Consider the following 25,511-nt stretch of genomic DNA (forward strand, 5'->3'; position numbering starts at 1 on the left):
AATCCGTGTCTTTCTCCAGTGTTTCTCCTGTCTCCCCTCATGCCACTCTCCAAGCTCATCTTGTCCATGAGACCCACCTCCTGCTCCTTTAACCACAATACCACTAAGGTGCTGAACAGCCAACTTCCATTCCTGGTCCCCATGCTAGTCGACATTATCCTCCGTTACTGTATTCCTCCCTGGCAAAATTGCCGTCACCACCCCTCCACAAAACATCCCAACTCAACCCCTCTGTTCTTGCAATCTACTGCCTGATTTCCAACCTTCCTTTCCTCCTTGAACATGTTGGCTCCCAAATCCGTGCGTCTTCACCTGCCTTGGCACCAAAATGGTGCTTAAAAAGTCACAGGACACATCCATTGTGACTTGTGCATTATCCCTCTTTGTCCTCCATTAATCTCTGTGCTGCCTTTGACACACAACCCTTCTTCACCACCACCACTCCATTGTGTAGCTCAGTGAGATTACCTTCACTTGGTTCCACCCATACCTATCCAATTGTAGCTAGCAATGGCTTCTCTTCCCACTTCCCCCTATTAACTCTATAAAATCCCTCAAGGGATACTTGACACCCTTTTCTTCTTAGTCTACATGCTGCCCCTTGGTGATATAATCTGCTGTAATGGGTCAACTTTCACATGTATGCTGATGGCACCTAGCTCTATCTCTCCACCATTGTCTCAATCCCTTCACAGTGCCTCTGTGTTGTCAAGCTGCTTGTCAGACATCTAGTCTTGTACTTTCTTCCAGCTAAATATTGGGAAGACTGAAGCTGTAGTCTTCAACCCCTGCCACAAGCTCTGCACCCTTAACATTAATTTCATCGCCCTGCTTGGCCACTGTCTCAGGCTGAACCAGACTGTTGCCAACCTCAGCGTCCTATTCGGCCATAAGCTGAGCTTCTGACCCCATATCCTCTCCATCTACCTGCTTCCACCTTTGTAATGTAACCCACCTCCACTCCTTCCTCAGCCAATCTGCTGCTGAAACCCTCATCACTGCCTTTGTTTCCATTATCCAAATGTTCTTCTGGTAGGCCTCCCATCTTCCTTCCTCCATAAATCTTACTCATTCCAAACTCTGATGCCCATATTCTATCCCATACTAAATCCTACTCTGTCCTTGCTGATCTACATTGAGTCCAAGTCTCCCATTGCCTCAAATTTAAAATTCTCATCCTCTTGTTTAAATCCCTTCATGGCCTTGCCCCTCCCTATTTCTGTGACCTCCTCCAGCCCTACAATCCCCCTCCCCGAGCACTCTGCTCTTCTGGCCACTTATCAATTTAATATGGTTTGGATACCCCTCACACTTTTTCCAGATCTAATTAAATTATTTACAAAAAAAATCCCAGTTGATTTTTGCTGTAAATGACAGATTTACACACAAGTTATAGGGCTAGATTTTATACTTTTGTGCAGATCGCCCAAAAATGGGCGGTATTTCCGGCATGGGCGGTAAACATGGGTTTTCAGATCACCGGCTTGTCGCCCATTTTCAAAGCCCCTAGTGCAGATCGCCCAAAAATGGGCGGTATTTCCGGCATGGGCGGTAAACATGGGTTTTTCAGATCACCGGCTTGTCGCCCATTTTCAAAGCCCCTAGTCTCCATTTTAAAAATTGGGCGTTACCATGAGCGATCTGAAATGGGTGATAACGTTAAATCTCTGTGGCCTTCTGCCGTAAAGTGTCGCCGTCCTTGGCAATGGCATGGCAACGTTCGTTTCCCGCGATTCAGGAGGTCAGGGGTCATCATTACTGTTATGTATGTAATAACTCGATAGATTGAATACTGTAAACTAACACAGGTACAAACCTGGCTCTGCTTGATTAGGGCCCAAAATGATTACATTACATGATGGCTTGCCTTTTATACACATGTGCGTACAACCCAATGACCTCCAACAGCGGTGCCACGTGGTGGCTAGTAACTCCAAGCATACATACATGACAATATCCCCCTTTAAGATATTAGTAACAGTCTTTTTACAAATTGAGACGGTCCGGGGCTTTCCGCTCCCGAGTTGATCGTCTCAGTTCAACTCCAGCCTTGGGCGAGCGTTCTGAGTCTGTTATGACTGGGGGCTGGGTAGCCGAGCTGATGGGAATGGCAATGACCATGTCAGGGATTGAAAGTCCAGATACGTTGATGACAGCGGAGTTCTCTGATGACTGAGGGTAGGTTGGTTGGTCACTGATTGTGTCTTCCTCAGACTGTTCCGGTTCATCCGTGTGCCGCAGCTTTATTAGATCGACATGTTTCCTGCATGTTTGCCCATTCTTGAGCTTGACGATAAACACTCTTAACCTCCTTGGCTTCAACAGTACCGGCGATTCACTTGGGACCTTGACCATAATTTAGTACATGCACAGGATCATTAACAGAAATGTCGCTTGACACAACAGCGCGATCATGATACCACTGCTGACTTTGACATCTGTATTCAACATGATCATTCAAGTCAGGGTAGACAAGAGAGAGCTTGGTCTTAAGACCTCTCCATCAATAGTTCAGCAGGGGGGACCCTCGTAACCGTGTGGGGTCTTGTCCTGTAACTAAGCAATATGCATGACCAGCGAGTCTGCAGTGAACCTTGAGTTATACATTTCATACTCTGCTTGATTGTTTGGACAACACTCTCTGCTTGACCATTAGATGCGGGTTTGAATGGTGCTGACCTCACATGTTTGACACCGTTGAGTTTCATGAACTCTTGAAACTCCAGACTCGTGAAGCAAGGTCCGCTGTCGCTTACAACGATGTCGGGCAGACCATGAGTGGCAAACATGACACGAAGGCTCTCAATGTTAGCTGTGGATGTACTGGATGACATGATTATACACTCTATCCACTTGGAATATGCAAGGGGCCTGCAAAGTCGATGTGGATCCTGGATCATGGTTTAGATCACCACGACCACAGACTCAGCGGTGATTCCGCTGGTGCTTTACTTAGCTGCATGTAAGTGTTACACTGATGCACACATGATTCCAGATCAGAGTCAATTCCAGGCCACTATACATGAGACCTGGCAATGGCTTTCATCATGACAATACTGGGATGAGTGCTATGTAGATCATGTACAAATTTTTCTCTGCCTTTCTTAGGCATAACAACACGATTACCCCACAGTAAATAATATGACTAAATGGATAGTTCATCTTTGCAACAGCTGTAAGGTTTGATCTCATCACCCATTTGCTTGGGTATGGCAGACCAATCACCACTAAGGACACAGCGTTTCACAACCGATAATATCAGGTCCTGACTGGTTCAGGTCATGACTTGGGCCGTGACAGGGATTCCTTCACTTTCAAAAGCATCCATAACTAACAGTCGGTCTGCAGGTTGTGGCTTCTCCACCTCCGGCGTGGGCAACGGTAGACGGCTCAGTGCATCGGCATAATTCTCGGTGTCAGGTCTGGCGAATAACATAATCATAGGCAGATAATGTCAGCGCCCACCTCTGGATGCGGGACAATGCATTGGTATTTATACCTTTGTTTTCGGAAAACAATGAAATGAGTGGCTTGTGATCTGTTTCCAGTTCAAACCGAAGACCAAACAGGTACTGATGCATCTTTATAACCCCATACACACAGGCTAATGCTTTTTCTACCATGCTGTAGTCCCTTTCCGCCTTTGACAAACTTTTGGAAGCATACGCAACAGGTTGCAGTTTACCCGACTCATTAGCTTGTTGGAGCATGGAACCAACTCCATATGATGAAGCATCACAGGCCAATATTAGATGCTTACACGAATCATAATGTACCAGCAACTTGTTGGAGCAAAGCAGATTAGTAGCTTTCTCAAGCTCTATCTTGAGACGCACCCCAAACCCAGTTGTCACCTTTTCTTAGCAGCATGTGCAGTGGCTCTAATGAAATGCTCAATCTAGGTCGGAAATTACCGAAGTAGTTGAGTAGACCAAGGAACGAATGCAGTTCCGTCGCATTCTGAGGTTTGGGTGCATTTTTGATGGCCTTGGTTTTCGAGTCCGTAGGCCTGATGCCGTCAGCAGCAATTTTCCTCCCCAGGAATTCGACTTCCGGTGCCATGAAAACACACTTCGAACGTTTCAGTCTGAGTCCCACTTTGTCCAGACAATGTAGAACCTCTTCCAGGCTGTTCAGGTGTTTGGCGGTGTCACGACCTGTGACCAGGATGTCATTTTGGAACACGACGGTTCTTGGAACGGACTTAAGTAGAATCTCCATGTTCCTCTGAAAAATGGCTGCAACCGAGCGAATTCCGAAAGGACACCTGTTTTAGATAAACAGTCCTTTGAGTGTGAATGCACGTAAGTTTCTTTGATGTCTCGACCAACTCCTTTGTCATGTAGGTCGACGTCCGATCTAGTTTAGTGAATGACTTCCCCCCCCCGGCTAGAGTTGCAAACAGGTCATCAGGCTTCGCTAACGGGTATTGATCCTGTTTCGAAACTCGGTTGATCGTAATTTTGTAGTCTCCACAAATCCTGACAGTGCCATCACTCATCACAGGAATAATGGGGCTGACCCATTCGTTAAATTCGACCGGTGATATTACCCCTTCACGCTGGAGTCTGTCCAGTTCGATTTCGATCGTCTACCTCATCATGTACGGAGCTGCCCGAGCTTTATGATGGGCGGGTCTTGCATCCGAGTCCACGTGGATCTGCACCTTGGCTCCCGTGAAATTGCCAATGCCTGGTTCAAACAGCGAAGGGAACATGCTCAGCACTTGAGCACGTGGAATATCATCCTTCGCCGACAACACTTTGCTATTGTTCCTCTTCCATTTGATTTATTTCTAGCCAATTCCTGCTGAACAGCGTTGGACCATTGCTTGGAACAATCCACGACAGTAAATCGTGAACCGCATCATCATACAACACCTTGACTACTGCACTGCGAATCACCGTTATGAGCTCTTTAGTGTAGGTACGCAACTTGGCATTGACTGGACTCGGCTTAGGCCTCACAGCCTTAGTATCTCACGGCTTGTCAAATGTCCTCTGGCTCATTCTTGATTGACTCGCACCTGTGTCCAATTCCATCGGTACCAGCACACCGTTAAGTTTCACATTAATTATTATCGGTTGGCTCTTTGCTAGGAACGAATACAGTCCATACACTTCCTCCTCTGGTATCTCAGATTGCATATCCAGATCCGCGCTGTACTGGTCATCATCCTCCACTTGGTGTGTCGCAGCACGCTTGCTCAGTTGCGGACATATGCGCTGGAGATGCCCCAGTCTTGAACAGCCTTTACAAATGTAATGTTTAAACCGACACTGATGAGGCCGATGATTGCCCCCACAACGCCAACACGGTGAAATCAGATTCGTTCCCTTTGGCGGACTTTGGGCAGCCACAGGTTTCGCATACAGAGTCAAGTAGGCCCTGCCATATGCAGCTCTGCCAAACTACAATACAGTCTTGTTTACAGTACTTGCCGAATTCCGATTTTTCGATGATATCTGCTTTAAGGTTTTGTCCGTCGTCATGCATGCCTGGGCACTCGTGATGGCCTTGCTCAAATCCGTCTCCGCTGCCAGCAGCTTACGCAGGATCACTCGTGGTTGATGCCAATTACAAAGAAGTCCTGGAGTATGTCTCCCAATGTGTTGTCAAACTTACACGGTCCAGCTAGACGTCTTAGGTCGGCGCCAAATTTTGACACATCCCAGCCCTCAGAACGAACGTGCATGTAGAATCGATATCGTAAAATGATGATGCTGCCTTATGGTTTGAGATGGTCACATACCAGAGCGCACAATTCCTCATAGTCCTTGTCCGTTGGACTTGCAGGCGAGAGAAGATTCTTTGAGTCCATAGATTTTCAGACCACAAACCGTGAGGAAGGCCTAACTGCGTCAGTGGGTTCCTCCATTTTGTTGGCCACGAAGTACTGGTCCAGGCGAGCTACAATCTGCCCAGCCCGCTCCCTCCACGAATCTCTCCAGAATTCCAATTGTGCTCATTTTTGCATGCGAAGGTTCTTAAGTTACCTCGTCGCCAAATGTTATGTATGTAATAACTTGATAGTTTACAGTATTCAGTCTAACACGGATGCACACCTGGCTCTGCTTTACAAGAGCCCAAAGTGATTACATGATGGCTTGCCTTTTATACCTGGGCCGCACACGTGCATACAGCCCAATGACCTCCGACAGTGGCGCCACCTGGTGGCTAGTAACTCCAAGCTTACATATATGACAATTACACACACAGAAGAGAAGACAGAGAGAGAGAAAACAGAGAGGGACTGAAAGAGTGTGTGTGTGAGGTGTGTGCTTGTTTGGCTGTTGTGGGAGGCACGAGGGAGATTCACCAGCAACAAAATGCCTGCAAAGTACAAGAACATAGTTGGCACCGAGTTTTTGTCCAACAAATAAAAAAAATAACGTGGAAGAGATGGAGGAGGCCCTGCAGCTCTTAGCCAGGAACACTGGTGGCAGAGGGCTCCCAGTGGTCCCGGAGCGGGTACTGCACCCAAAGATGTCGCACCCCCATTGCCAACGACACGAGCCAGGAGCAACATCTGGCTTGGAGCACGTTCCCACCAGAGGGGCCGTCCTCTCCCGTATCCGTCCAAGCAGCGGTTCTGCCGTCATCACCCCACCCCTCTCCCACCCAATGAAGCAGCGCCTGAGAAACTTCTCAGCCAGGCGGCTTGGAGTCAGGAAGGGAAGGGGTAGGGGTAGGGGTAGGGGTAGAGGTGGGGTTGAGAAGCCAGTGGGGAGGGTTGGCTTTTACAGATATACTTTTGATTTCAGACAAATGCTCGGTTTAAATGTTTTTTATTCAACATAACCTTGTTGCGCATTGGCTCAGATAGCTGCACTGTTACACACTGGTGATTCCTTAATATCAAAGGCTATAATTACACTTAACTTCAATCAACTTAAAGTTTAACTGTCACAAAGGTCATAGAAACATAGAAAATAGGTGCAGGAGTAGGCCATTCGGCCCTTCAAGCCTGCACCACCATTCAATAAGATCATGTCTGATCATTCACCTCAGTACCCCTTTCCTGCTTTCTCTCCATACCTCTTGATCCTTTTAGCTGTAAGAGCAATATCTAACTCCCTCTTGATGCCAGTTCATTGGGTATATTCAACAACTCTCTGCAGTAGGGAATTCTACAGGTTAACAACTCTCTGAGTGAAGAAGTTTCTCCTCATCTCCGGTCCTAAATTGCTTACCCCTTATCCTTAAACAGTGACCCCTGGTTCTGGACTTCCCCAACATCGGGAACGTTCCTCCTGTATCTAACCTGTCCAGTCCCGTCAGAATTTTATATGTTTCTATGAGATCCCCTCTCATCCTTCTAAACTCCAGTGAATACAGGCCCAGTCGATCCAGTCTCTCCTCATATGTCAGCCCTGCCATCCCGGGAATCAGTCTGGTGAACCTTCGCTGCACTCCCTCAATAGCAAGAATGTCCTTCCTCAGATTAAGAGACCAAAACTGAACACAATATTCCAGGTGAGGCCTCACCAAGGCCTATACAACTGCAGTAAGACCTCCCTGCTCCTATACTCAAATCCCCTAGCTATGAAGGCCAACATGCCATTTGCCTCCTTCACCTGCATGTCAACTTTCAATGATTGATGTACCATGACACAGGTCTCGTTGCACCTCCCCTTTTCCTAATCTGCCGCCATCTCATTTATCCACATTATACTGCATGTGCCGTGCATTTGCCCACTCACCTAACTTGTCCAAGTCACCCTGCAGCCTCTTAGCGTCCTTCTCACAGCTCACACCGCCATCCAGCTTAGTGTCATCTGCAAACTTGGAGATATTGCACTCTTCCTTCATCTAAATCATTGATGTATATTGTAAATAGCTGGGGTCCCAGCACTGAACCCTGCGGCACCCCACTAGTCACTGCTTGCCATTCTGAAATGGACCTATTTATCCCGACTCTCTGCTTCCTATCTGCCAACGAGTTTTCTATCTACATCACTACGTTACCCCCAATACCATGTGCTTTAATTTTGCACACCAGTCTCTTGTGTGGGATCTTGTCAAAAGCATTTTGAAAGTCCAAATACACCACATCCATTGGTTCTCCCTTGTCCACTCTACTAGTTACATCCTCAAAAAATTCTAGAAGATTTGTCAAGCATGATTTCCCTTTCATAAATCCATGCTGATTTGGACCGATCCAGTCACTGCTTTCCAAATGCACTATTTCATCTTTAATAATTGATTCCAATATTTTCCCCACTACTGCTGTCAGGCTAACCGGTCTATAATTCCCCGTTTTCTCTCTCCCTCCTTTTTTTTAAAAAAAGTGGTGTTACATTAGCTACCCTCCAGTCCATAGGAACTGGTCCAGAGTCGATAGACTGTTGGAAACTGATCACCAATGCATCCACTATTTCTAGGTCTACTTCCTTAACTACTCTGGGATGCAGACTATCCGACCTGGGGATTTATGGGCCTTCAGTCCCATTTTTTTCCCAGCACAATTTCATGACTAATAAGGATTTCCTTCAGTTCCTCCTCCTTGCTAGACCCTCGGTCCCCTAGTATTTCCGGAAGGTTATTTGCGTCTTCCTTCGTGAAGACAGAACCAAAGTATCTGTTCAATTGGTCTGCCATTTCTTTGTTCCCCATTATAATTTCATCTACGTTTGTCTTCACTAATCTTTTTCTCTTCATATATCTAATAGAAGCTTTTGCAGTCAGCTTTATGTTCCCAGCAAGCTTCCTCTCATACTCTATTTTCCCTTTCTCATTAAATCCTTAGTCTCCCTCTGCTGAATTCTAAATTTCTCCCAGTCCTCAGATTTGCTGCTTTTTCTGACCAATTTATATGCCTCTTCCTTGGATTTAACACTATCCTTAATTTCCCTTGTTACCCACGGTGGAGCCGCCTTCCCCGTTTTATTTTTACTCCAGACAGGAATGTACAATTATTGAAGTTCACCCATGTAATATTTAAATGTCTGCCATTGCCTATCCACCGTCAACCCTTTAAGTATCATTCGCCAGTCTATCCTAGCCAATTCATGTCTCATACAATCGAAGTTACCTTTCCTTAAGTTCAGTTTCTGAATTAACTGTGTCACTCTCCACCTTAATAAAGAATTCTACCATATTATGGTCACTCTTCCCCCAAGGGGCTTCGCACAACAAGATTGCTAATTAGTCCTTTCTCGTTACACATCACCCAGTCAACGATGGCCAGCCCTCTCGTTGGTTCCTCGACATATTGGTCTAGAAACCATCCCTAATACACTCCAGGAAACCCTCCTCCACCGTATTGCTACCAGTTTGGTTAGCCCAATCGATATGTAGATTAAAGTCGCCCATGATAACTGCTGTACCTTTATTGCACGCATCCCTAATTTCTTGTTTGATGTTGTCCCCAAGCTCTCTACTACTGTTTGGTGGTCTGTACACAACTCTCACTAGTGTTGTCTGCCCCTTGGTATTCCGCAGCTCTACCCATACAGATTCCACATCTTCCAAGCTAATGTCCTTTCTTACTATTGTGTTAATTTCCTCTTTAACCAGCAACTCTAGCCCACCTCCTTCTCCTTTCTGCCTAGCCTTCCTGAATGTTGAATACCCCTGGATGTTGAGTTCCCAGCCTTGGTCACCCTGGAGCCATGTCTCCGTAATCCCAATTATATCATATTCGTTAATAGCTGCCTGTGCAGTTAATTCGTCCACCTTATTACGAATATTCCTCGCATTGAGGCACAGAGCCTTCAGGCTTGTCTTTTTGATACACTTTGTCCCTTTTAAAATTTTGCTATAATGTGGCCCTTTTTGATTTTTGCGTTGGGTTTCTCTGCCCTCCACTTTTTCTTTTCTTCTTTCTATCTTTTGCTTCTGCCCCCATTTTACTTCCCTCTGTCTCCCTGCATAAGTTCCCATCCCCCTGCCATATTAGTTTAATCCCTCCCCAACAGCACTAGCAAACACTCCCCCTAGGACATTGGTTCAGGTCCTGCCCAGATGCAGACCGTCCGATTTGTACTGGTCCCACTTCCCCCAGAACCGGCTCCAATGTCCCAAGAATTTGAATCTCTCCCACCTTCACCACTCTCCAAGCCACGTATTTATTCATAGCTATCCTGCTATTTCTACTCTGACTAGCACATGGCACTGGTAGCAATCCTGAGATTACTACCTTTTGAGGTCCTGCTTTTTAATGTAACTCCTAGCTCCCTAAATTCAGCTTGTAGGACCTCATCCCGTTTTTTACTTATATCGTTGGTACCTATATGCACCACGACAACTGGCTGCTCACCCTCCCCCTCCACAATGTCCTGCAGTCGCTCTGAGACATTCTTGACCCTTGCACTAGGGAGGCAACATACCATCCTGGAGTCTCGATTGCGGCCACAGAAATGTCTATCTATTCCCCTTACAATAGAATCTCCTACACTATAGCTCTCCCACTCTTTTTCCTGCCCTCCTGTGCAGCAGAGCCACCCATGGTGCCATGAACTTGGCTGCCGCTGCCCTCCCCTGAAGAGTCATCGCCCCCAACAGCACTAAAGACGGTGTATCTGTTTTGGAGGGGGATGACCACAGGGGCCCCCTGCACTACCTTCCTTCCACTGCTCTTCCTGATGGTCTTTCATTCCCTATCTACCTGAGTAATCTTTATCTGCGGTGTGACCAACTCACTAAATGTGCTATTCACGACATCTTCAGCATCACGGATGCTCCAGTGTGAATCAATGCGCAGCTCCAGTGCCGCAGTACAGTTTGTCAGGAGCTGCAGCTGGATACACTTCCTGCACACATAGTCGTCAGGGACACTGGGAGCGTCCCTGACTTCCCACATAGCACAGGAGGAGCATGACAGGGATTTGGGCTCTCTTGCCATGACTTAATCCTTAAATTAATTTAATTTGGCAACAGTGCCAAAGGTTTCTTACTGATAAAGGAAAAGAAAAAGAAGAAAAACTACTCACCAATTGCACCTGTGATGCACACCATTGATGTATGACCTGCACACCCAGCAGTGTGTCAGCCTTGTAAATACCACCAACGTTCTTTCACGCAAAGCGCTCATTTATGAGCTCCTGACGTAAGAGTTTTGCAGTTATGATGCTACCACAGGCCCGTTCCTGCGGTCTACAGGGTGGCGGGGGCAAAGCTTCAGTGTCAGCCTGATTGTCTGGCCTGAGGTCAGTGTTCATCTTCTCTTCCTCTCTCCGTAGGAGGACCGTCAGACCCTTCTGGCAATTATTGTCCCCTCCTGATAGCCAAGTTGTGCAGCATGGAGCACACCACCACAAATTGAGCTGCCTGCTCAGGGTGGTATTGGAGCTCGCCTCCTGAGTGGTCCAGGCATCTAAAGCACTGCTTAAACACTTCAGTGGTTTTCTCAACGATATTGCGAGTGGATCTGTGGCTCTCGTATCGCTTTTCGGCTTCAGTGTGGGTGTCACGTAGGGGGGTCATCAGCCAGGTGGCGAGGCCATATTCTTTGTCACCAAGCATCCATCATTGACCTTGTGAGTGATTGTTAAACAAATCAGATACCGTGCTCTCACGCAGGATGTGAGCATCATGATGCTGCCTGGAAATTTAGCATTCACTGCCATAATAATTTGCTGGTGGTCGACAATGAATTGCACATTCAGGGAGTGGAATCCCTTGCGTTCCTGAAAACCTCTGCGTCCCGAAAAGGTGCCCGCATCGCGTTGTGCGTAGAGTCTATTGCTCCCTGCACCTTGGGAAAGTTAGCAATTCGGTTGAATCCGAAAGCCGCCTTAGTCGGAGCCTCCCTGGTCATAGGGAAGCTGATAAAGTCCATCCTGTGTGCGTACAGGGCTTCAGTGACCTGTCTAAATGCATCATTGTGTGGCGTGGTGAGATATACCGCAAATATCGCTAGCTGAGGCCTGAAAGGAACCCAACGCGTAGAACGACAGTGCTGTAGTAACCTTGACCTCGATGGACAGTGTGGTCCTGATGATGCTGGCAGGCTGCAGATCTCCCCTGATGAGCTGGCATATCTCACTGATAACCTCTTTGTGGAAGCGCAGTCTCTGAAGGCAGGTGGTGTCTGACAAGTTGAAGTAAAACTGCTTCTCCCTGTACTTGCGGGGGATGTAACGTCTGGTCCTCCTCATCAGTCTGTCACGTCTTACATTGGGCACATGATGCTGTCGAGCGTACCTTCTGCCATCTCGAGTCTGCAGCATGTGAGCGGTCATCAAGAGAGGGTGAGAAAGGACAGGCCCAATTCCAATAGCTATCTGTTTTCCATCGATTGTTCACAAAGAATGAATGTCCCCACTAAGACACCTAGTAAATTCCAATTGTCCACAGTATGATGAGATGTTTGTTCAGATGTTCACATCACCTCCAAAGACCTCCAGAGTACATCCAAACTCCCCCAAAGTTGAAGCAGAGCGGCCTTTTAAATGATGCGACATGTGATTTAGAACATGGCGTCCATACCGCTGAGAGTAGTTCCGGTTAGTTCCACTTTTCCCCAGCGGTTTTTGTCGGCGAGCGATATTGTGGGCGTGATGCGTGCGAGGTGCGGAAAGTAAGGATGGGCGATATACTGGGCGTTAGTTTCGACAAATGTGATCTTTACGACAAAAAACAGTGGCTGGGCGGTATTATTAAATCTCGGCGTTAATTTCGTGCCGAAAGTAACGCTGGACGATATTATGGCCGTTGGGATCGCCCATTCTGAAGATTCCGCCCCAAAAAGTGGGCGGGCGGTATTATTTTTTCTCTGTGTTACGCACATGTGGAAATTAATGCTTGGCGATAAGTGACCAAGAAATGGGCGTCAGTTTCCATTTTGTGGCTAAATGGGCGATATCTGGACGTTTCAGCGTTAAAATGGATGTTAAGTGGGCGTTATGCATGCCAAAAAAATGGAAAATCTAGCCCCATAGTCTGATATATAACGCTAATAAGTAAACCATCCTGCTTATTATTTAGTAATATTTAGGGGCAGAGGATGTTAACAACTTAATGGACTGATACCCCTGCCCCTATTTGTGTACTATTCTGAGAGAGTTTATTACCAACAAATGTCTTGTAATAAATTTAGGCTGTAGAAGAGTAGTTTGAGGTTGGTCATGACAAATATTGACAAACTTTGTTCACAAAGGCTGGAAACCCCATAAATACAAATACTGCAACAAAACCCCTTGAAATACTAGTACTAGGGGATTCTTACTAATATTGGTGCTCTTTAGGGGAGCACCTATTTCAATTTCTGAAACACAGCATGAGTAACCCAAAGGCTGCTATCATTACAGAATTTTTTAATGAAACAGCTACAAATAATGTGCTATTAAATCAACAAATACTGAAAACATTATTTTTAAAGACACTATGCTATAACACACTTTTTGCCAGCCTCAGACAGAAATCTGATGACAACAATCTCTCTCTCATGATCGTTTGTGGATCTTTCAGGATCCATGGACACCAAATTTTCTACAAAAGCGTAAAAAATAGGAGAAGGCGTAGACCATTCGGCCTTCAATAAGATAATGGCTGATCTTCTACCTCCTACTCCACCTTTCCGCATTATCCCCATATCCCTAATGTCCTTTAGTATCCAAAAATATATCGATCTATGTCTTGAATATACTCAATGACTGAGCATCCACAGCTCTCTGGGGTATAGAATTACAAAGATTCACAACCCTTTGAGTGAAGAAAATTCTCCTCATCTCCGTCTTAAATGGTCGACCCCTTATTCTGAGACTTCAATCCCTAGTTCTAGACTCCCCAGCCAGGGGAAACATCCTCCCAGTATCTACACTGTCAAACCCCTGAAGAATTTTATACATTTGAATGAGATCACCCCTCATTCTTCTAAACTCTAGGGAATATAGGCCTCGTCTACTCAATCTCTCTTCATAGGCAATCCCCCCCCATCCCAGCAACCAGTCTACTGAACCTTCGTTGCACACCCTCTAAAGGAATTATATCTTTCCTTCAGTAAGGAGACCAAAACTGTAGACAGTATTGTGTGACATGTATCCTGCAATCTAATCTTGCCCAACAAAGCAATGCCTGGTTGAAGAAATATTCACTGGTTTCATTGGCCTAGTTGCACTGATCAACTTCACCTCCCCCCACCCCACCCAAAAATAAAAACCTAGCATTTTCACTGTAGAGAGATTCATAGAAAACTTGCCCTATGGCTTAAATTATTACCAAGAATTGTCAGGGAAAGAATGGAAATGCACAGAAATGAATGGAGAGCAAAAAGATGATTATGTAATCTGAAAGGTACCAGCCATACATGGTGTGCCGCCTATGAAGTGACAGAATGTTTATTTGTGCCCTTGACTCACTACGTGGCTATTTCAACCACAACATCTAGTATAAGCCACAAGCAGGGGTTCAGCATTTGCCATAGCGAGGGATGGATTATCAGCAACATTCAACACCTTAACAGAAGAATGGTGAAGAGGAACCACTTGCTCCTTGGCTGAAGAACTTATGCAATGTTATTTCTCTAATTTTCTAACCCGTGGCATTATTTTACAAATAAGAGCGAGGTAGTCAGCTTGCTCCTAAGCCTTTACCGGTGCTAGCTGCTGGCTGCTAGAAAATGCATTAGAGTGCCTTAGTGTATCTTGTTCCCTAATGTCTTGCCCTCTGATTATCAAAATCCATGATGAGGCCTTGGACATCGTAGACCATTTTCCATACCTCGGGAACCTACTGTCAGCAAGGGCAGACGTCGATGACAAGGTCCAACATCGCTGTTCGTGTGCCAGCGCAGATTCTTTGCCAAAGGAAGAAAGTGTTTGAAGACCAAAACCGGCACAAAGCTCATGGTCTACAGAGCAGTACTGATACCTGACCTCCTATATGCTTCAGAGACATGTACTATATGCAGCAGACACATTAAAGCACTGGAGAAGTATCACCAACGCTGCCTCCGCAAGATCCTGTAAATCCGTTGGCAGCATAGGCGCACTAACATCTGTGTTCTCGCTCAGGCTAACATCCTCAGCATCAAAGCGTTGACAGCGCTCGATCAGCTGCGATGGACGGGCCATGTAGTCCGCATGCCCGATACGAGACTCCCAAAACAAGCACTCTACTCGGAGCTCCGACATGGCAAACGAGCCTCAAGTGGGCAGAGGAAATGCTTCAAGGACACCCTCAAGGCCTCCTTGAAAAAGTGCAACATCCCCAGCAACACCTGGGAATCCCTGGCCCAAGACCGCTCAAATTGGAAGAGAATAATCTGGTAAGGAGCTGTACACCTCGCGTCTTTTCACTGGGAGCAAGCAGAGACCAAGCGGAAGGAGCACATGACAACCAACCGGCCCTTTAACCAACATCCCTTCAATCGCTGTCTGACAGAGACTGTAGTTCCCGCATCGGACTCATCAGTCACCTGACAACTCATTTTTAGTGTGGAAGCAAGTCATCCTCGTTTCTGAGGGACTGCCTAAGAAGAAGATGATGTTCCCTGGTACCTTTCCCTCTCCCTTCTCATGAACTCTCTGGTGGCACTTGGCCCCCTCATCCGATGGCTGGCTTGAAATAAGGAAATTTAGATATGGGCTCACAGTCTACTGTTCCATTGCTTAGTACACTAGTGCATTCACTGTATCTATACTACTAGATCATGTGTTTCTTACAGTTTTATATTGTGAAGTGAGTAGGTAACCTTATTAAAACTGCTAGCACCAAGAACCCTTGATCGAATGACATTAATGAATCTCTTCACTAAATTGAAGTGCTTCCTTACTAAAAGTTTTGTTTCATTGCAGGGTCAATATCATCTTGTGATGCATTTGTGAACGTGTTTCAATCACGTGGTTTACGACCTGAGGTGATCTGCCCATGTGCAAGCTCATCAGAAGCTTTGACAGTGGCTATTCGCAGGTACAAATGCTCTTTCCAGAATGAGAATCCTGGGATTTACTGGTTCTTAATGTCTTTCTGGGTATGGTGATGTTTTTAGAAATATTGCCACCAGTATATATTTTATATTTATATGATATATATTTTTTTATATATATATATATATTCTTTCTTCTGTAACTCCATAAAGCATAATGAGCGGCATCATTGTGGGCAATGATTTCTCCTGTTTTAATCACACATACTGCACTAAGATTTGGTAGTGTTGTTTTGACCTTGTAAGATCTTGGGGAGGAGGAGTGATCCTGTGCAATTCTATAATTTGATTAAATATTGTCTCAATCCTTTTACCTTTAGCTGTGTAAGCGCATAGGAGCTGGTGAAGGAAGAAATGGTGTTGGCATGAGTCTTTCCACACTTGTTAGTCGCTGAGCAGTCACTGGGTTCAAATTGCTTACTGATTGCTAGATAAAATTAAATGATTATTAGTTGAAGCTGATGTATTTAAAGGATTAGAGATAAATAATTATGTGAAGCACCATGTGATTGTGGAGAGCCTAATAAGTTCTCTTTCATTTCAGACCCGGTGACTTAGGAGGACCTTTTTCAGGGAAGATGGTGCTATCCATGAATGGCTTGAGCTATGGAGTTATACGAATGGACACAGAGGAAAAGCTTTCTGTTCTAACTGTCCAAGATGTGGGTGCTGTTATGCCTGGAGGTAGATTTCCCCTGTTGGTTATGTCCATTTAATATTAATGGTGCTTCCTGCAGAGAGCAGCACAATAGTTCATTTTTATCACCTATTTGCATCCAATTTTTACATAGGATTACATAGGATATACGGCACAGAAACAGGCCATTCGGCCCAACCAGTCCATGCCGGCGTTTATGCTCTACTCGAGCCTCCTCCCGTCTTTCCTCATCTAAATCTATCAGCATAACCCTCTATTCCCTTCTCCCTCATGTGCTTGTCTGGCCTCCCCTTAAATGCATCTGTGCTATTTGCTTCAACCACTTCCTGTGGTAGTGAGGTCCACATTCTCATCACTCTTTGGGTAAAGACATTTCTTCTGAATTCCCTATTGGATTTCTTGCTGACTATCTTATATTGATGGCCTCTAGTTATGCTCTTCCCCACAAGTGGAAACATACACTCTCTATCCACTCTTTCAAAAGCTTTCATAATTTTAAAGACCTCTATTAGGTCACCCCTCAGCCTTTTTTCAAGAGAATCGAGACCCAGCCTGATAATCCTTCTTAATATGTATATTCTCGCATTTCTGGTCTCATCCTTGTAAATCTTCTCTGCACTCTCTCCAATGTCTCAATATCCTTTTTATAACATGGCAACCAGAACTGTGTGCAGTACTCTTAAGTGTGGTCAAACCAAAGTTTGATACAGGCTTAGCATAACATCCCTAATTTTCAATTTTATACCTCTAGAAATAAACCCTAATGTTTGGTTTACTTTTTTTATGGCCTTGCTAACCTGTGTCGCAACCTTTAGCGATTTGTGTATTTGTATCCCGAGATCCCTTTGTTCTTCTATCCAACCGAGACTCGCAACCTCCAAGTAATAAGTGACCTCCCTATTCTTCCTACCAAAATGTAATATCTCACATTTATCTGTGTTGAACTTCATTTGCCCATTCTGCAAATTTATTAATGTCCTCCTCTGTATTGACTTTCGCCCCCAATTTGGTGTCATCCGCAAATTTAGAAATTGTGTTTTTGATTCCAAAGTCTAAATCGTTAATATAAATTGTGAACAATAGTGGTCCCAGCACTGATACTTGTGGAACACCACTACCCACCTTCTGCCACTTTGAATAAGCTACCTTGTACCCCTACTTTCTGCTTTCTGCCTTGAAGTCAGCTAGCTATCCATTCTACTACTTGTCCCCTGAGTCTGCATTCTCCGACCTTGTTCATCAGTCTATTATGGGGTACCTTGATCGAAGGCCTTTTGAAAATCTAGATAAATACATCTACTGCATTACCATTGTCTACTCTCTGTTACCTCTTCAAAAAATTCAATGAGGTTGGTCAAGCAAGACTTTCCTTTTTGAAATCCATGCTGACTATTATTATATTTGTGGTTTCTAGATGTCCTATTTTCTCCTTTAGTAGGGATTCCATTATTTTTTCGACCACCGATGTTAAGCTGACTGGTCTATAATTCCCTGGACATGTTCTATCCCCCTTCTTAAATATAGATATTACGTTAGCTATCCGCCAGTCCTCTGGCACTACACCTTTTTCTAACGAATTATTAATATGTGTTGTATAGTCTCTGCTATCTCTTCCCTAGATTCTTTGAAAATGCGTGGATGCAATCCATCTGGACCTGACCGACTTACAGGCCAGGGGAGGTATTTTTAAAACGAATTTTAAAATACACCCGCTCCGCTGCAGTGCTGAAGACCTCCTCTTAACCTTCCCTTCTCCCATGAAAAGATTCTCAATTTCTTTCGTCTTTCCTCATAACCTTGATTTCAGCATAGTGAATCTCTTCTGTACCCTTTTCAGGACCATAACATGTTTCTTCAGGTAGGGTGCCCAAAACTGGACCGAATTATACTAACTGCAGCCTCACCAATGATTTGTATGTGTTTAGCATTACCTCTTTGCTTTTGTTATGAAATCTAGAATCACAAGTGCTTTTTATATTTTTACTGCTTTTGTAGCTTGTCCTCTCACTTTTGAAGATTTGTGTATCTGAACCTTTTACTTTCAAAATGTTACCATTTAATTATAAATTGCATTTCCTCCCAAAAAAATCACTTCGCATTTCTCTTGTAATGTAATCTCCTAACTACTGTCACCAGCAAAAGGCAATTTGAACTGTAAGGAAATTTATATAGTGAAATGTCTGTTAACAAACCTTTTTGAGATACAGCAAATAACAAAGACATGTTTTAGCAGAAAAATTGGACATTTTGGCACTTAACCACTATTTTGTGGGCTGTTTGTTCGCTTCTGAAAACTGGGACCCTTTCTCTCTTTATGCCTTCCAATATTTCTCTATATGTCTCTCTCTCAGCATTGGTGTGCATTGTAAAGTTTGAAGGTACCCCACATCTCTGCAAGACAGACGAGATTGGTGAGATCTGCGTGAGCTCACGTGCATCAGGAACATCATACTATGGGCTCCCAGGAATGACAAAGACTGTATTTGAGGTATTTGAAACTACTGTGAAAATACCTTGCTTATTTTACTGGAAGTACATTTTAATACTTGTTCACTCACTGTCCACATACAAATTGGAAAGTTCCCCCATCCACTGGGACACTTGCCCAAAAATTGCAGCCTCTCCGGGTGCATACGGTGTGCACATGCATCCGAAGAGGCCTCGCAAATGCCGGTTCTCGGAGCTCCCATTACTATGAATGAGAATATTACATTGTGATTGGTGGTCCAGGCCCACGTAATCCCAGGATATGCATACGATCCTGGAAGACCTGTTCCCTTACGCTGGACTGCGCAACTAGACCTCGGAGAGCGCAATTTTATGTTCCTCTGGGGCCACCAGGTATTTTCGAGTAAAAAAAAATAAAATAAAATTTGGGTTGGAGGCTTTCCCCCACCCCCAGTCTTTTTACATTTTCAAACTTGCACTGAGGTAATCTTTCCCCTGTCTTTTGGATGAGACATTAAACCAAGGCCCCATCTGCTCGTTCAGGTGGATATGCAAGATCCCGTGGCACTATTTGAAGAAGAACAGGGATGCATAGGCAACCCCAGTGTTCTGACCAATATTTATCCTCCCAATCAACATAACAAAAACAGATTATCTGGTCATTATCACATTGCTGTTTGTGGGAGCGTGCTGTGTGCAAATTGGCTGCCGCATTTCCTGCATTACAACAGTGACTACACTCAAAGTACTTAATTGGCAGTAAAGCGGTTTGATACATGCGGTGGTCATGAAAGGCGCAATATAAATCCAAGTCTTTTCTTTTCTTACGTACATTCTGCTGTCTCTGTCTCACAGTTGCTGCACCCACAATTTTTTGTGCAAACTATTTACCTATTTTCTCTGTTATTGGGGGAAACAATATTTTTTGTCGATGCAGATATCCTAAATGAGTTTCCTTTTAACATAGATGAAATTTCCTGGGTTGATTTAAAGTTTTAACTGCATTTTGGAAGTTTTTCAGTGGCTTTTAAAAATGGATGGTGCCCAAAGAAAGTTTTCTCAGATCTACAAGATATTTTGCACTTTTTGGAGTCTGAACTTCATTTTGTTTGTGTGCTATTTTTGATTCTCTAACAAAAATGAAGCACCAGCTTGTTTGATAGCGTGGACTGTGCTCCATTCTCATGGTAGTTCATTTTTAATATTAGGAGCGCAGGTAAGTGATACTTTGTTTTTATCTGATGTGTAGAGAATAGAGTGACTGATGGATAACAAATCACTGCATAGACATCAATATGTATCTGTTAATTGTTTCTGAGGAGCTGAAAGTGATTTTGATGTCCGTTAATTGCAGTATCTTAGCATTATTCTGTCCAATAGTGTCCTTGATAGCTGTACGGATGTGTTAATTTACCATGTGATTGGAACACATTAATTGGTTTCTAAAAAAAGGGTCAAGGCATCCTTATCAAATAAAAGCATCCTGACCATTTAATGTGGTTGAGAAATACATTTCTTAATTCCTTTTTCTAGAATTTTAGAGCTATATCTTGGCTGTATTATAAACAGGCAGCAGTCAATTTGAAGCAAGAAGAGATGAAGGATGGGTCAACAACTCAGTATAAACAAGCTATATTAATAGAAGTAACAACGCTTCTTATAGGTCTGAGTATTCATTTATCTACTCAGGGTTCAGTAAATTTGTCTAGTGGTTTGTAACCTAAGCTATACAATCAGGTATATATTCTTCCTTGTACCGAAGTCGAGAAGATCATGTGTTGGCACGTGATATATTCCAGTAAACCGGAGTAGAGAGACAAGTTCTCTGTTCGATGCATTGGCCTTGATATATTTACCTGGAATGGCCAGGTAAAGGCAGATTTTGGTTTCTAGGAAACATGGGGTCTGCTTATGGGACTGGTCAGAGCTGCTGAACCCAAGGAAATATCTAGCATTTAAAAAAAAAAGTAACATCCTGATTAATGCCAGTACTTCATTTCAAGATTTATCCAGTTTGTCCTGCAGCATTTTGATAATATGGGACACCTTGGATTGTTCTTTGTTGCTTCCCCTCCAATTATGTTCATCCTTTTTCAACATACTCAAAACTTGGGACTTGCAAAGATGGCAAAAATCATTAGAAAGGAACCCTAGCCCAGCATGTCAACACAGCGAGAGCGAAAATTGAGTAGATGATGGGGATTCTTCTCCTCTCCATAGATGCACTGTTTGAAATCTGTTCTTATATCGTCAATAAGAAGACATGATTGGAAAGGAATGTTGATGTCCAGAATGTCAGACTTAATTCATTTACAGACTTGGATTATGTTGCACATTTCATTTGACTCCTGTAATGAATTTTTTGCATTCCACCCAGGGTGAGAGTGGTTCCAATTCCAGGCTTGAACATGGACTCAGACTTGGACTTGGTGAATTCATTCTCCAGCCAGGCTTTTGCTGGCTTTGCTCTGCTGTCCATAGTGTGGGTACTGGCCAAAGTGCTGCAGGCGAGCATACTCAAATCCATGGCAGTCCCTTACAGATCAGTTCGGCTGTGCCAATCCTCCAAGCTTCAGATGATGTCAATGACATCAAACACAATGAACCCAAGTTTATTTATACTTTCCATCACCCACAATATTATGTGTATCAATATTGGAATGGCCTGTTTGGCATTTGTCTCGGATCTTTACCTAGTTCTTTTGCAAGAAAGAACTGAGGATCCAGCCAGGACCAAACAGTGAGTCAGCAGAGGTTGAGGGAATATCGCTTGACTGCAAGTGTGAAAATGTTAAATGTGTTGGACACAAAAGCATTCAAGGGGGCATCTGTGGCATGGTTCAGTTCTTAAGTAAAGCATTTCATCCTCCTCTGTGTTTAACACTATCCCTGTTACACTGTATTCCTTCAGAAGTATTTTGGTTTGGGTCTTTGTTACATTTACCTACAATTTCTGTAGGGTTGGGACAAATTTCTTTGAATTAGTTTTGCAATAACTTTTGTTGTTTAATGTTTTTCCAGGCTGTGCCAGTGAATGCTGGAGGCATCCCCATCAGTGAGCATGTCTTCACCAGGACTAATTTACTGGGCTTCCTCGGATCTGTAAGGAAACCAATTTGTTTTATCGTGACTGGATACAATAGTTCTGAAGTGCTGATGTTTAGTCCTCAGTTTATTTCACTATGACTGTCAAGTACAGAATCTATATATTAAGAAAATAATCTGGAATCAAAAGCTAGTGTCAGTAATAGTAATCATGAAGCAATCAGATTGTCGTAATGACTCATCTGGTTTACTAATGTCCAATAGGGAAGGAAACCTGCTGTCTTTACCCAGTCTGGCCTATTTGTGACTTCAGTTGTATCAAACCGCTACAAAAATGTATAATAAAAATAAAACCAGACGGACCACTCGGCAGCGACCTAGGCATCTGACTTGCACACAAAAAAAGGCATGCACAGCCCATTCGACTCTACAAATTCCTCCTCACTAACATCTGGGGACATAGTCATACTTACAGAATCATACCCATCAACTAACGTTTCAGACTCCTCCATCACTATCGCTGGGTATGTCTTGTCCCACCAGCAGGGCAGACCCCCTCCCTCAGCTGATGAATCAGTACTCCTCCATGTTGAACAACACGTGGAAGAAACACTGAGGATAGCGAGAGCACAGAATTTACTCTGGGTGGGCGACTTCAATTCCCATCACCAAGAGTGGTTCGGTAGCACTACTACTGACCGAGCTGGCCATATCCTTAAGGACATACCTGCCAGACTCGGCTTGTGGCAGGTGGTGAGACAGCCAACATGAGGCAAAAAACCTATTTGAACTCGTCCTCGCCAATCTACCTGTCACAGATGCATCTGTCCATGACGGTATTGGTAAGAGTGATCACTACACAGTCCTTATGGAGAAGAAGTCCCGTCTTTACACTGAGGACACCCTCCATCGTGTTGTGTGGCACTACCACCGTGCTAAATGGAATAGATTCAGAACAGATTTAGCAGCTCAAAACGGCATCCATGATGCGCTGTGGGACATCAGCAGTAGCAGAATTGTATTCCACCACTATCTGTAACCTCATGGCTTGGCATATCGCTCACTCTACCATTACCATCAAGCCAGGGGACCGACCCTGCTTCAATGAGGAGTGCAGAAGAGCATGCTAGAAGCAGCACCAGGCGTACTTGAAAATGAGGTGCCAACGTGGTGACTCTACAATACAGGACTACATGCATGCTTCACAGCAGAAGCAGCATGCTCTCGACAGAGCTAAGTTATACCACAACCAATGGATCAGATCAAAGCTTTGCAGTCCTGTCGTACCCAGTCATGAATGGTGGTGGCCAATTAAACAACTAATGGGAGGAGGAAGCTCCATGAACATCCCCATCCTCAATGATGGCAGAGCCCAGCACATGAGTGCAAAACACCAGGCTGAAGCGTTCACAACCATCTTCAGCCAGAAGTGCCAAATGAATGATCTATATCGACCTTTTCCTGAGGTCCTCACCATCACAGATGTTAGTCTTCAGTCAATTCGATTCACTCCACATGATATCAAGAAATGGCTGAGCATACTGGATACAGCCAAGGCTATAGCCCCCGAAAGCATCCCAGCTATAGTGCTAAAGACTTGTGCTCCAGAACTAGCTGCATCTCTAACCAAGCTGTTCCAGTACAGCTCCAACACTGGCATCTGTTGAACATCATGGAGAGATTTCTGTTGGACATCTTGGGGAGTTGAGCGTTAATAATCAAAACTTTTTTGTATCTTTGCACAACAAGTTTTCCAAGATAAAGAGGATAGCTTTGAAGTGTCGTGAGAGGGATGCAGAGCTTGTCTTTTGATATGAAAAGTGCTTGTGTGACAGTAATGACATCAGTCCTGAGTGATTAAGATCTAACTTTCAGAGCTTGGGAAAATACCCATAAGTAGATGATTTATTAGCTGTAGAAAGATAACGTTGATAAAGCCTGTTCTTCAGAGGTTGGAACAGTTAGGTCAGGAAGTCTTGTTTGAGGGAAGTAGCTTTGGAGTAAACAACTTGGAATTGCACTGTTTGTTTGTAGATGGTTTTCTGTATGAGATTGATATGAAGGTGGGGTGTATATATAATGCATTGTGGGCATTTGGGTTAGTAGGATGGATCTTTGCTGTGGAATGCTTCACTGTAATAAAGGTGGGTATACAGATTGTGTACTCTATTTTTATTATTACTGGGTCGTGGCCCAAGAGCGGATGAGTTGAGGAGTGGCGGGGTCGTGACCCAGGAGCGACTAGGTTGGAGTCCAGGAGCAGTGTGGTCGTGGCCCAGGAGCGGTGGAGTCGAGGAGTGGCGGGGTCGTGGCCCAGGAGCGGTGAAGTCGAGGAGTGGTGGGGTCGTGGCCCAGGAGCGGTGGAGTCGAGAAGCGACAAAGTCAGAGCCGAGGAACCTGGAAGCGAGGCAGAGGCCCAGGAGAAGCGCAGCGTATAACAACAGTGGGATCGGGGCCCAGGGAAGGTGCAGCTTGGCCAGCCCACGTTGCGATCTATGGACAGTAGGAGTATGAGTGCGTACTAGGTCCGTGCAGCAGAGCTTGGTCTCCACTCCAGTCGTCTTGGTCAACCCTTGTCACTGGACCATCATCATAGGCAGTCCCTCGGAATCGAGGAAGACTTGCTTCCACTCTCTAAGTGAGTTCTTTAATGGCTGAACAGTCCGATATGAGAGCCACAGACCCTGTCACAGGTGGGACAGACATTTGTCGAGGGAAGGGATCGGTGGGGCTGGTTTGCCGCGCGGTCCTTCCACTGCCTGCGCTTGGCCTCTTCACGCTCTTTACGTTGAGACTCGAAGAGCTCAACGCCCTCGCGGGTGCACTTTCTCCACCTCGGGTGGTCTTCGGCCAGGATCTCCCAGATGTCAGTAGTGATGTCGCACTTTACCAGGGAGGCTTTGAGGGTGTTCTTATAACATTTTCGCTGTCCTTCTTTGGCTCGTTTACCACGAAGGAGCTCCGCATAAAGCATTTGCTTCGGGAGTCTCGTATCTGGGTTGCGAACTATGTGGCCTGCCCAGCAAAGCTGATCGAGTGTGGTCAGTACTTCAATACTGGCGATGTTAGCCTGGTCGAGGACACTGATGTTGATCCGCTTGTCCTCCCAGGGGATTTGCAGGATCTTGCGGAGACATTGTTGGAACCGGTTCTGGGGGAGGTGGGACCAGTACAATCCGGACGGTCTGCACCTGGGCAGAATTGGAACCAATGTCCTCGGGGGAGTGTTTGCTAGTGCTGTTGGGGAGGAGTTAAACTAATATTGCAGGGGGATGGGAACCAATGCAGGGAGATAGAGGGAAACAAAAAGGAGGCAAAAACAAAAGACAGAAAGGAGATGAGGAAAAGTGGAGGGCAGAGAAACCCAAGGCAAAGAACAAAAAGGGCCATTGTACATCAAAATTCTAAAAGGACAGAGGGTGTTAAAAAAACAAGCCTAAAGGCTTTGTGTCTTAATGCAAGGAGTATCCGCAATAAGGTGGATGAATT

General features: G+C 44.8%; 1 protein-coding gene across 2 annotated transcripts in view; it reads left to right on the forward strand.

Annotated features, from left to right (window-relative positions):
- Window positions 1-25,511, forward strand: part of LOC139260043 (disco-interacting protein 2 homolog A-like) — a 441,929-nt gene that overhangs the window by 292,225 nt on the left and 124,193 nt on the right. For both annotated transcript variants that reach the window (XM_070876128.1, XM_070876127.1), the window contains exons 17-20: window positions 15,741-15,855; window positions 16,416-16,555; window positions 18,881-19,017; window positions 21,999-22,079. In XM_070876128.1, coding sequence (XP_070732229.1) covers window positions 15,741-15,855; window positions 16,416-16,555; window positions 18,881-19,017; window positions 21,999-22,079 — 473 coding nt within the window. The remainder of the gene's footprint in view (window positions 1-15,740; window positions 15,856-16,415; window positions 16,556-18,880; window positions 19,018-21,998; window positions 22,080-25,511) is intronic.

The sequence above is a fragment of the Pristiophorus japonicus genome, chromosome 3 (assembly GCF_044704955.1).
Source record: "Pristiophorus japonicus isolate sPriJap1 chromosome 3, sPriJap1.hap1, whole genome shotgun sequence".
In the NCBI taxonomy this organism is placed as follows: Eukaryota; Metazoa; Chordata; class Chondrichthyes; family Pristiophoridae; genus Pristiophorus; species Pristiophorus japonicus.